This window comes from Schistocerca americana, chromosome 10, assembly GCF_021461395.2.
Source record: "Schistocerca americana isolate TAMUIC-IGC-003095 chromosome 10, iqSchAmer2.1, whole genome shotgun sequence".
Classification (NCBI taxonomy): domain Eukaryota; kingdom Metazoa; phylum Arthropoda; class Insecta; order Orthoptera; family Acrididae; genus Schistocerca; species Schistocerca americana.
Genome location: NC_060128.1, coordinates 188549429 through 188563601, shown reverse-complemented (window position 1 = coordinate 188563601; position 14173 = coordinate 188549429). Strand labels below are relative to the sequence as shown.

Below are 14173 nucleotides of genomic sequence, written 5' to 3'. Positions count from 1 at the left end.
CTGTGTCATGCTCTGTTCTACAGTAGACATGTGAACCACAAATTGTGACCCGATATACTACTGATGAAATCTCACCGAATGAGTACTTTGACACCACCCTCACTAACCTCAGTTCCTCTGATACGGACCTTTCGAGACAGTGGCTAATTCTGTGCTCGTCACAGACACTTGCCTTGTGTCATCTGTTGTTCAACTTATCACAGATGTTAATGCAAATGTGGAATGTCACTGACAATTTCTTTTCAATTTTGCAGCCATGAAAATAGTTTGTATGCCTTCAGTCCCATACACACACATCGATGTCACGTGCGAATATGCTGCAGCCTGCAGTACACCTCTACATCTGTGTGGCACTTTGTAGTAGAGACCACAGTCTCTGGCAGCTGAAGTCAGACACTCTGACTCCAACTTTGCAGCTGACAAAGTTGCTGCAATTTACAGCTATGAATACAATGATAGATACTAAAAAATTAATGGGAAGAAATTCTAAGCATTAAACAGATCTAAATATATCTAGATACATAGAGGTTATTCAGTTACTGTAAACTGTCAATCTCTGTTTATGATAATCACATACAATAAGTACAGTCTGGCCTTATCACAGCATTATGCTTTTTTGGAGAATATATATAGACATCTCTAAACCAATACTAAACTTATGAAGGTGACAAATTAATTTGTCGAATCCGGTAAAGCAAAATAGGAATATATTTGTACCTGACAACTGAATTTTATTGGAAAAAGAATATGTACTACAGCTGCTGAAATCTACAGTTGGCATAATCCGTATCACTTCAGGCAGGGGGGTTCCCTTCATAGTCTCTGATGTTATTGAATTTAGCATATGTTAAAATCCAGGAGTAAGTAAGAAACATGTATTTTTTGTTTTCTCCAAAAAACATTCCTGCCCCGAGATACAGGCCTCCAAAGATGACACAGCAAACACCATTTTGAAGATGCGAATTTTGGAAAAAAATTTAAAATGTTGTATCTCTGGAACAGCTCTAGGTATATTTTTTTTATTATTTTAAAGATAATTGCTTTATGATTACAAAGAAATCCTCCATTTAGACTTATCTGTCAAAGTTCTTATACTATAGCATTCTGAACTTTTTTTATAATTTACGAAATTTTTTTTTTTTTTCAAAAATGCCAATCCATAACATTTTGATTTTTTTTTCTGTTGATTAGTACCATATAGTTCTACATTGGAAAGAAGAGCTTCCACCTTTAGGTTGAATACGTTTTACAAACAATTGAAATTTTTGCCATACATAAAACCTGTTTTATCACCACATTATCACATAACAGGCTCATAAAAAAATCAAAACCTAGCCTCATTCAACATAATTTTAGTTTTGAAAGATGAGTACAAGACTAATTTTTCAAACATTTTAAATGGCTCCAAAATGTACGTGAAAGGTCTAAAGTCAAAGGTTTCTATTCATACAACCTCTGTGCACTCTGTTTTGTACGGAAATTAGCCAGTCATCTCCCTTTGATATAGAGTGATGCCATCCTGTTGAATTTGGTTACTGAAGAGGCTTCTAAGGAATCTAAGACCATGCAGTGAGTTCTGTGTTTTCGTGAGGAATTTGCCAGATGACACAGTTGCAGTGTGTGTCATGAAAAGGACTGTTTGAAATGTCTTCTGACTGGGGCCAAGTGAGAGTGAAGTGTGCTGACTATTTGCATATCCATAAAAGAGTGATATATAAGACAAACAAAAAAGCAGACTTTGTTCAGGTTGGGAATACTTGTTCTCATTTGAATACTGTTTCAAAGTGAAAATGTTTCCAGTGACGACTTTTTGTGTTCTAAATGTTTTGACATAACAACAACAATGATGATAGTATCTGAACAAGGTGAAGCCTCCCATGGTGCAAATGATACAGATTCTGCATCAATAGAGGAAGAATTAAATACCCTGAATCAGTCAACTACAGAAGTAGGTGTTAGTCCTGTTAAGAAACTGTGGTCAATGAAGTCAAGTCATAAGCTCTGTGGATCAAGAGAGTGCAGAGAAATTACTAAAGCTATGGATGAATACACTACAGCAAAACTGACCACACTCTTCAAAGTCGAAATTACATCCTCAGAAGAAAATGAACCAAAGCACTCTTGCACCTCTTGCCAGGAATTTTTCACAAATATCAATTCAGCTGTTGAACATTGTGCAGTGAAAAGGTGGATGTTTTAACTAGTATTCAAGAGCCATTTTCGAAGAAAACAATTTTGCACCACATCCCATCAGTATCAAAGTACATGGTAGACAAATCAAGACATGTGAGGTCTGTAAAAGGAGTATTTGCAAGACCAGATCCCTATTATGGTCATCCTGTAGAAGCAGCCCAAGTTCAAATAGTGCAGTCATTTTATCTGGAAGGTAAATGGGACTGTTCTCAACAGAGTACCAACAAAAAGACACTATAACTGAAACAGTTGAAGCTCAAAAAGTTGTGAAAGCGACGAGGTACATGACTCGCAGTATTAAAGGAATTTTTGAAATTTGTAAGAGCAATTATAGAACTTTACATATTGAAAGATCAAAATTTTATGCACTACGACCAAAGTGGGTAGTTCCACATCCACGTAGAGATGTCTGTTTATGTGTATACTGTGCGAATTTTCAACTTTGTGTGGTAACTTTGAAGAACTTACTGGAGCACATGACAAACACCTTAGTTGGGCGTGTGATGTCATTATAGTCTGTGACGTAAAGTGAGAGACTTGTTTGTTTCAAGAATGTGGTGACTGCCCCGGAAAAGGAGGACTGTCTTTACAGACACTTGGCCTGGAAAATGTAGCAGATAACTCTGCAGAAATTACATATGCAACATGGGAGGAAAATAAACTAATTGAGGAAACTGTTGCATTTGACAGTTTCAATGATGAACTTTGTAAATAGTCAGTCTGAAGAAATTGCAACAACACCACACTGCTGCAGTAAAAGGGCGTGTACAGGCTGAAGAAGTATGTTTAGTGCTTCACCGTGATTTTGCTGAGAACTGGTTTGTAATTCTGTTTCTAAGTACAGGGTATAATTGGAGTAATGACCAGGTTTCATTTTTACAGCAGTGACATATTTTCAAAACAAGACCACAAGTATTGCAATTATAAGTGATGACACAGGACATGACTCAGCACAAGCTTTGCTAGCAATGTGCAAAATTCTTCAACTGCAAACAGGGGCAGAGAAAATCATCATTATTTCTGATGGTGCTCCTAGTCATTTTACAAATCGTTACCAGCTGTTTGAAATGAGTAAGTCGCTTGTGCCAACTGACTGGGTATACAGTGCTACTGGTGACAGGAAGGGGCCTCAGGATGGAGTAGGAGGCCTGCTGAAGCACCAGGCTACAAAACATAATCTTTTCAGACCAAATATAGCTGCGATTCAGAATGCTGAGGATTTTACGAGAGTCTTAAAATCTTACACATCCACAGCTCTCATTCTTTTGTCCAAAGAGGAAATGAAGGAATTCTGTGGGCAGAAAATAGAATAATGGTCCAAACAAACTACTCCTGTGAAAGGAATTCAGAAGTAACATTTTTGGACTCAAAGTGATGGGCGAACTCATATTGCACGCGCTTTAAAGAGCAAGAAAGAAGAAATTTTGTTGATTTGGTAAACACCTCAGAATCAGCAGGATAATATTCAGATTCACAATGTGAGAAGGGGGACACATTTTTAGTTAACTGAATGGCTAATTTCAGTTCAAAACAGAGTGCACAGAAGTTGTATAAATTGAAACCTTTAAGTCTTTGGACCTTTCACATAAATTTTGGAACCATTTAAAATGTTTGAAAAATGAGTCTCTTACTCATCTTTCAAAACTACAATTATGTTAGGTTTTGGTTTTTATGAGCCTGTTATGTGATAATAAAACAGGTTTCACGTATGGCAAAAATTTCAATTGTTTATAAAACCTGTTCAACATAAAAGTGGAAGTTCTCCTTTTCAGTGAATGCAGAACTATATGGTATAAATCAACAGAAAAAAATAAAAATCATATTGATTGACATTTTTGAAAAATAAAAAAAAATTCATATGTTATAAAAAAAGTTCAGAAGGCTATAGGAAAAGAACGTTGACAGGTAAGTCCAAACGGAGGATTTCTTTGTAATCATAAAACAATTACCTTTCAAGTAAAAACAACAACAACAACAACAACAACACAGTATCTAGCACTATTCCAGAGACACACCATTTTAAAACGTTTTTCCAAAATTTGTATCTTCAAAATGGCATGCATAGTGCCATCTTTGGAGGGTTGTATCTTAGAGCAGAATTTTTTTTGGAGAAAACAAAATAGCACGTGTTCCTTACTTAGTCCTGCATTTTAACGTATGCTAAATTCAATATCATCCGAGATCATGAAGCTAAGATTTATTCCTAGCCTGCCTGAATTGATATTGACCATGAATATGACTATGAATAAAATGCCAGTTACTAACAAAAATTGGGAAGAAATTGTAAGCATAAAAGATATCTAAATGTGCATCAATATCAGTGGCTAGGGCATGTGCTAAGAATAATGAGAACAATGAGAAAAAGTATCAGTAAATATGACAATCTGGCCTCCAACAAGAAGCACTAAATGCCAGTCAACCATCAGCCAAAGAATTCAAGAAGATTATGGTAAAAGTGTACTTCAGTTTAGTGTGTTTGATGTTCCGTGTCAATTAATGACATGTCTCTCCACCAGTTAAGTTATGTTCCACAGAGCACTTGAACCATTCTTTTATCGAAATTATGTGGAACTAGTCAGTTAACAGCACAGCACAGTACAGTACAGTACAGTACAGTACACGTACACACACACACACACACACACACACACACACACACACACACACACACACACACAGACACTAATGTTAACATTAATAACTATACTATTTTTAGTCCTACTCAAGCAACTACACTTAATATTTGTTTGCAACTAACTGTCAGACACACTCGGTAATACTACCAAGAGGAGTGAATACAGCAGCCCACCCCTAACCATACAGAATTGAGGCACTGCAGCATTCGTCTAAGTGCCAGCCAACTGCTCGATTCTTTTATCCGCCGTTGACCAGGGAATCATCTTCACTTCTTCCAGAATTTCTACTCCCCTCACAATTGTCTGTATGGTATTAACAATTACTTTTGATCACATACCTGGAAATTATATTTCTTGATAATATCGCGTTGTAGATTACAGAAGTCTTTATTTATTTCCACTCCAAAAATCTTGGTTGCCTTTGTGTATATGTACGCCTATAAAAAGAACACAGAAGTTTCTTTAGGTTATAAATTGTAACTAAAACAAGTTATGTTTCACAATATTTATTAATAGCAAAAGTACACTGTATAGAAGGAAAAATCACAATTTTGTGTTTGTTGCAGTATTTTCATGTTCTTATTTCCAGAGATGGTGCCCAGCTACAAGTTTTATTTGTTTCATTAACTAGTTTATGGAGACAAACAAATCTGTTGTTGTTCTAACTTACCAAAATCTGTAATTTAACAAAGAAAAAATTTACACTCAGAGGCAGTTTTGGATTCCACAAGTTCTGAGAGATGACTGGTGCATTATAATTTCAAAGTCAAAGTACCTACTTGCTTATATCAATTAATGAATTTAATTTTGAACTGAGTTATACTGTGAATAAAAATCAGTTGAATGTGGAATAATTTGCTAAACAATTTAGCAACTTCAGCTCATTTTTGGTAAAGGGTGTCACATAAAATGTGTCACCATTTTGTTTCTTGGTATACACTTCACTGTCGAGAAACACTCAAGAAACATCTACCACCATGGAAAACCTCTGAACAATTGTTCTAGAGCTCAGATCATGCCCAAATATGTCCACTGTTTTGATTCCCAACTTCCTTGACACAAACACTAATATTAGCGATAACCCTACAGCACACTTCTTCCATGATTTGACTGCAAGAGTGAAGGCGCCCAAGCTCAATTAAATCATGTAGACGTTAGGGAAAAATTGTTTCTTTTTGATACTGCAAAAGAAAGAAGTTACACAGGTTCAGGTCTGGACTATTGGGGGCCAAAATTGCCTCTCATAGAAATGTCTTGGAAATCTGAGTGAAATGTCCCATATTGGAAAACACTCGTGTAAGAAATCCAACACAGTGTTTGCGTGTGGAAGGGCAATACAGTAGCAAGAGGCTACAGAATAGAATTATTTTGGAGCGTGCTCAAATAAAGTGCACTGTTAACAGTTTCTTTTTTTTTTAAAAAAAAGTCTAAGAAGTCCATGACTGGAAATTGCAACCCACACTGTAATCCTTGCAGCACGATGTCATTCATGATGCAGTTGCTATTTTCCAGTACCTCATCAGTGTTTATTTTATTTGTTAATCATCCTGGAGGACCTCTTCACTATGGATCAATTGGAATGAAAGTAAATCTAATCTAATCTAAAAACAGACCATCCAAATGAAAATGCACCTCATCTGAAAACCAAACGTCATTGAGAGTTTGTTTCCTATCCTCCGTGCAGCGGGCAAACAGAAGTCTCTGCCTCTTGTACTCTGCAGAGAGCTTATGAGCAGAGGTAACCTTTGTACACGTACATCTGGAGATCACTTTTAAGAATCCATTGAACAGAGCATCTGGATATGCTCTATTGCATTGCTCCCTTTCTGCACGTTTCACCGGGGCTTCCTTGTAGAGCAACTTGTACCACTTGAGTACTCTCCGGCAAACAAACAGGCTTCAGCCGAGGTGGTTTCGCTTCCAATATTGAACCTTCCTGTGCAACCTGATCATACAGCCTGTGAATTGTTATCTTGTAAGGGACCCACCTTGTGTTAAACTGTTGTCAAAACTCCTCTGAGTCAAAATAGGACTTCTCACTTCGTGAAAAAGAAACACAACTGGCGATCACTGCTGTAGTTTAGCCTTCCTAAGTCAGCCATGTTGTAAACACTAGTCTCCTAGTGAAGGTATCATGAACTGCACATGATTTCGTACGTCATTTGTTTCTCCAGCTCAACTGTTACTACAGTTGAGATGCTCAACAGGATATCTAATGTGACTTATAAATTATGTAAGGAACAAATTGTGACTTTTGTTTGCCACCCTTTAGATTGAATACAGGACCACACCTGTAGTCCTCTACACATTTTCCACCGTATTTCAAACAGCACCACCGAGAGATCTGCTGTGGCCTCACCAGCCAGTGAGGTCACTCAGATGTCCACAGGTGGGGCCACCTCATGCCAGAGCCACTAACTGCTCTTATATTATGTACTATATGTGTGCCTATCATCCATCTATTTCCAGACAAGCTCCACACTGAACATGAAACAACATTGTTTTCCAAACAATATTAAATAGGAGCAAACACGTCTCTTTCCTCTGCCGGTCATGACATGACAAGGCTACTTCACGAACTAGATTCTACTTCTACCCTACGATTCCGTTACACTTTTGCTAACACTTGTCTCCCCTCAGACCGCTACTGTGGTCTTCAGTCTGAATAGCATTTTGACTCAGCTCTCCAAGCTACTCTATCTCGTGCAGTCCTCTTTATTTCTGCGCAACTACTACATCCTACATCTACAGGGTGTTTCAAAAAGAATATATGTTTTCTGAATGCATATATTTATTAAACTTTAAGACATATGAATATGAAACTTTACACACATATTTACGAACCTCTCAAGTTCAGATTACAGTTGTTCAGTATGTCCTCCATCAGCGACATGAACAGTATCACATCGATACTCAAATTCCTCCCATACTGGGGCAAGTATGTCCTTCGGCACTGATGTTATGGCAGTATGGATTCGGTTCTTCAACTCTTCCAGGTTCTGTCACAGTGGTGGTACATAAAAGTTGTCTTTAACAAAACCCCACAGGAAGAAATCAGAGGGTGTCAAATTCGGTGACTGTCGAGCTCAAGTGAGACATGCTAAGTTGCCAGCTCCTTCATGATCAATCCAACAGTTTGGTAGAGTTTCATTCAGATATTCACACATTTGGTAACTCCAGCGAGAAGGTGCCCGGCTTGTTGAAAAATGAAGTTGTCTTCATGCAGCCTCGGAAACAACCAGTTTTGTAACATAGCCTGATACTGCTGACCGTTAACCGTGTTTCCATTAAAGAAGAGTGGCCCATAAACTGATGATCGAGATATCGCACAAAACACGTAGACTTTGGGCGAATCTCGTACATGTTCAATGGCTGCATGTCGGTTCTGTAGGTCCCAAATTTGAACATTGTGTTTGCTGACCTGACCACTAACGTGGAAAGTCGCTTCATCACTGAACACAATGCATTGTGCGAAAGTATTATCATTGGCAATAGCATCAAGAATCTCATTACAAAATGCCACAGATCTCCGTTTGTCATCAGGACGCAGAGTTTGTAACAGCTGTAACTTGTATGGCTTGATAGCCAACTGACGTCTCAAAACACGCCAAATTATTGTTGTAAGCAGTTGTAACTCCCTACAGACACCACAAGTTGATTTTGAAGGGCTATGTTGGAAAGCGGTTTGAATTCATGCAACATTTTCTTCAGGAACATGAGGGCGGCCAGGACTCTTTCCTATACAAACACATCCTGTATCTAGAAACTGTCGATACCATCTGCGAATGTTCCACCCATTCGGAGGATCAATACGGTACATCAACGTGAAACGTCTTTGCACTGTAATCACGGAATTGCACTTTGCAAACTTGAGAACACAAAATGATTTCTGCTGCAGAGTAGCCATTTTAAACATTTGACGGTTACCAAGCAAACAAGAGACAACACTAGACTATGTACTCATTTCTCCAATAACCAAGCCGAAGCGCAGTGATCCGAAAGTTTGGACAAAATAATACTTTGCAATATGTATATTCTTTTTGAAACATCGTGTACTTGATCCTGCTTCCTGTTCTCAAACCTTAGTGTCCATCCACAGTTTTTCCCACATAATCAAAGTGATGATTCCTTTCTGCCTGGGGACAAGTCCTATCAACCAACTCCTTATTTTAGTCAAGTTGTATCACACCTCCACATTTTATCATGCCATGTTTCTACATCTTTCAGATATGCTGCACAAATTTCATGAGATTCGATTAGATTAATTATTCATTCCATAGAACCATAAAAGAGGGAATCATCCTGGGTGTGGAACAAGTCAGATAAACACATTACAAAAATGTAATTAGAAAAACTTGAGTTTCATTAATTTTAATGACCCTCAGTCAACAAACAGTAAAATTATGTACATGAATTAAATTTAAACTTATAATATTTATAGGTTTAATACTTACATCTGCTTTCATTAAATCTATCATTCAGATATCTACTAGTTTCTTGTCTATTACAACCAAGTATTGTCAAAAATTAAAGTAAATTATTCATTTCAACGATCCTCAAATTAAGAACAGTCAGATTATGTACAAGATTTAAAATTAAACTTCCACTATTTACAGACTTAAGACTTACATCTGCTTTCCATACATCCATCATTCACACAGTAGGTAGTTACAAGGCTGTTACAACCAAGTATTGTCAAAAATTAAAGTATAATATATTTCATTAAAATGGTCTACTACACTTGTTGAGAAACTCATGGATGGAATAGAAGGAGCTGTCCACCAAAAATTCTTTTACATTATGTTTAAATTGTGCCTTGTCTGAAACTAAACTCTTAACAGTTGCTGGTAACTTATTGAAAATATGCGTTGCTGAATACTGGACTACTTTCTGGGAAACAGTAAGTGATTTTAAATCTTTATGTTGTTGTTGTTGTTGTTGTTGTTGTTGTGGTCTTCAGTCCTGAGACTGGTTTGATGCAGCTCTCCATGCTACTCTATCCTGTGCAAGCTTCTTCATCTCCCAGTACCTACTGCAGCCTACATCCTTCTGAATCTGCTTAGTGTATTCATCTCTTGGTCTACCTCTACGATTTTTACCCTCCACGCTGCCCTCCAGTACTAAATTGTTGATCCCTTGATGCCTCAGAACATGTACTATCAACCGATCCCTTCTTCTGGTCAAGTTGTGCCACAAACTCCTCTTCTTTCCAATTCTGTTCAATACCTCCTCATTAGTTATGTGATCTACCCATCTAATCTTCAGCATTCTTCTATAGCACCACATTTCCAAAGCTTCTATTCTCTTCTTGTCTAAACTATTTATCGTCCATGTTTCACTTCCATACATGGCTACACTCCATACAAATACTTTCAGAAACGACTTCCTGACACTTAAATCTATACTCGATGTTAACAAATTTCTCTTCTTCAGAAACGCTTTCCTTGCCATTGCCAGTCTACATTTTATATCCTCTCTACTTCGACCATCATCAGTTATTTTGCTCCCCAAATAGCAAAACTCCTTTACTACTTTAAGTGTCTCATTTCCTAATCTAATTCCCTCAGCATCACCCGACTTATTTAGACTACAATCCATTATCCTTGTTTTGCATTTGTTGATGTTCATCTTATACCCTCCTTTCAAGACATTGTCCATTCCGTTCAACTGCTCTTCCAAGTCATTTGCTGTCTCAGACAGAATTACAATGTCATCGGCGAACCTCAAAGTTTTTATTTCTTCTCCATGGATTTTAATACATACTCCGAACTTTTCTTTTGTTTCCTTTACTGATTGCTCAATATACAGATTGAATAGCATCAGGGAGAGCTACAACCCTGTCTCACTCCCTTCCCAACCACTGCTTCCCTTTCACGTCCCTCGACTCTTATAACTGCCTTCTGTTTTCTGTACAAATTGTAAATAGCCTTTCGCTCCCTGTATTTTACCCCTGCCACCTTCAGAATTTGAAAGAGGGTATTCCAGTCAACATTGTTAAAGGCTTTCTCTAAGTCTACAAATGTTATAAACGTAGGTTTGCCTTTCCTTAATCTTTCTTCTAAGGTAAATCGTAGGGTCAGTATTGCCTCACGTGTTCCAACATTTCTACAGAATCCAAACTGATTGTTCTTATATTGTTCTTATTCCTGGTATTGATACTGTGTACTAAGCAGTTAGTTGGAAAAAGAGATGTATTATTTACAACAAACTTCATTAAGGAGTAAATATACTGAGAAGCTGTGTTAATATGCCCAATTCTTTGAGTAGGTTTCAACATGATGTTCTTGAATTTACACTGTTCATTACTCTTAGTATACACTTCTGTAGTCTAAAAATTTTTTCTCTGTTTGTGGAGTTACCCCAAAATATGATACCATATGACACAATGGAGTGAAAATAACCAAAATATGCCAGTTTTTTTATATTTATATCTCCTATGTCTGGCATCATTCGCATTGCAAACACAGATTTGTTTAGGCACTTTAGCAGTTCGTTAGTATGTTGCTCCCAACTGAATTTACTATCAAGACATGTTGTCACATTGCTGCGGTTCATCGCCACTGTCGACAGCCTTGGGGAAGTAGGCCATGCTGTTCTCTGCACTATCTATAGCATTGATCACAAGCAGGCTTTCTGTCTTTGATTCTACAGGAATTACACCTAATTTCTCAAGTCATAGAAAACAACTGACCTACTTCTCAATTTGTCGAGGCCGCATCGATTTCTTATTAATGTGCATCCTGAGATATATTTTCATTAAAATTTTCCAGTTTACTACCTAACTTCGTAACTGCCATCACATGTCTTTACCTACACTGTGAACTTATTTATTTATTTGAATAACCCTTTTAGAGGTTGGTTTTATCTCTTTGTGTTTAAGTTTTTGTTGCATCCAGTTTTCCTTCCTCCTTCAAGAGTGTTTTCTTTCTCTTTCTGGGTCCACTTTCATCCTTTTTCAGACCTCTTTCCTGAAATCCTGCCTTTTGTGTTGCCTCTCTAGAAAGTATACTATTATCTATTACATCCATTCTAATTCCAATGTTTTTCATATCATTTTCAGTTTCAAAATGGTTCAAATGGCTCTGAGCACTATGGGACTCAACTGCTGAGGTCATTAGTCCCCTAGAACTTAGAACTAGTTAAACCTAACTAACCTAAGGACATCACAAACATCCATGCCCGAGGCAGGACTCGAACCTGCGACCGTAGTGGTCTTGCAGTTCCAGACTGCAGCGCCTTTAACCGCACGCCCACTGGGGCCGGCTTTTTCAGTTTCAGTGAGCCACATGGGTTTGGATCTGTAATTGTTCAGTCAGTTGCATATCTACTTGGTTTGCCTGTTATTATCCATTCGGTAGGTGTGTCCATAAAATTGTAGTCTTCTTTTCCTCATTACACTTTTTCCATTTTCAAGTAAGGTTCTCTATTTGATCTTAATCTGTGTTCAACATTACTATTACTTCCAAGTCCCCATATTTTCCTTATAATTCTTCATTCAACTTTTTACAGTTTTTCAAGAACCCTAAATCTTGTTTGTTTAAGGGTTTCTGCTGCATACAGTGTTTCAGGCCATACCACCATTTGATAGTGTGTTAGTTTTGTGTTCCAGGCAATGTTTTTTGTTATATATGTTTTCTGTCATTTGGAATGCCTTTTCCATTTTATGTACTCTATTTTCTATTGACATCTTTTCTTCCATGCTGCTTGTTATCCATTCTCCTAGGCATTTAAAACAATTTGTTTCAGATATTCCATTCTTATGAATTTGAAGGGGGCAGCATTAATACTTGTGATGAAATGCGTTTTTTCAAATGATATTTTTAATTCTATTTCACTTTTTTTATAGTTCTGTGATTTGTTCTTTGCAACTATCCACCAAGTCAGTAATTAATGTCATGTCATCTGCAAAAGTTAGGAAATATATGGTGATTTTGTTTCGGTTTCTTTCTACTGTAATTACTACTTAGTAATTGGACTCTCTCCATTCTCTCACTACCGTCTCTAATGCGCAGTTAATGACAAACCATCTCCCTGCCTTACTTCTGATTATTTCAAAAGTTTTTGACATTTCCCCATAGATTTTACTTTTGATATTGTGTTTATTAAAGTTCATTTAATTATTTCTGTTGTTTTATTGTCAAATGTAAATTCATTTATAATGCTGATTAGTGCATATCTAATTGGGTCATATGCCTTTTTAAAATCTACGGAAGTTATCATGTGTTTCAAGTTTCTGATTTTCTTCATTTCTGTTATGTTTCTTAGATTTAGTATTTGCTCTGCAAAAGACCTTCCCTTCCTAAATCCTGCTTGGTACTCTCCTAGCTGTGGGCTGAACATTCCTTCAGCTATCTTCTAAACTGCCATGGACAGATCTTATATGTGACTGGTATAACTGTTAGGATCAGTTTTCTAATCTCTTTTATGTAGTGGATGCATTAATCATTACGTCCATGCTGATGGTAATCTGCTTGTTATCCAAAGTTGAATAATGATTTCTGTTAGACATATAACAATGTTGTCATTAGAGTGTTTCCACAATTCAATTTCCACAATTTTGCAATCACTTTCTCTAGGTAACATCTGTATGTCAGACTTTCAGGGTTGGTATTGATTCTTTTTTTTTCTAAATATTGGTCTGACATTGAATTTAATGAAAGATAGGTAGGTAGTGGTGTGAATCTACACCAGCAATTTTTATACCAAGTACCTGTGTTGCAGAGTCTACTTATAGAAATGTGATCAAGTTGTTTCTCACCACAAATCAGATTTTGTGATACCCATGTATTTTGTTTTCAAGGCAGTTTTCTGAAAAATGTATGTTTTAGTACTATGTTATGCTGTCTGCACAGGCTTAAAATTCTTTCTTTGTGCTGCTGGTTCTTTTATGTGCAGCAAATTTCCTACTATTGACCTGTGCTGACATTCTTTGAAAATTTGTGTATCAAAATCTCCAAGTAGTAATGCTGTGTTTTTTAATGAAATGTGATCTCAGGCATTCGACACATCTTACCAAATTTTTTCTGTCTGCTCTCTCTGTGTTCTGTTTTTCTCATTTGTTGGTGCATATGTATTTAAAATAGTTTAAACTTTGTTAAATATGGAAAGTCTTTCATTAATTGATTTAAATTCTATTATTGAGTTTTTGATTACAATGAAATTTGTTCCAAATTAGGGTACATTCATCATAACTTTTTGGGTTCGATAAAATCGCTGAGACAGGAAAGATCGTATGAAGATGGAGTGGTGGCCATGAAAGCCCCATTGATGCAGTTGTGCGAGAATACAGTGTCTCCAAGTAGTATCATATGCCTTACCAATATCAAATAATATGCTTACACAGA

At 36.9% G+C, this 14173-nt stretch overlaps 1 protein-coding gene across 1 annotated transcript in view; it reads right to left on the bottom strand.

Moving 5' to 3' along the window:
- Window positions 1–14173, bottom strand: part of LOC124552495 — a 70046-nt gene that overhangs the window by 16993 nt on the left and 38880 nt on the right. The window contains exon 5 of the mRNA XM_047126778.1: window positions 5168–5266. Within this exon, the coding sequence (XP_046982734.1) occupies window positions 5168–5266 (99 nt within the window). The remainder of the gene's footprint in view (window positions 1–5167; window positions 5267–14173) is intronic.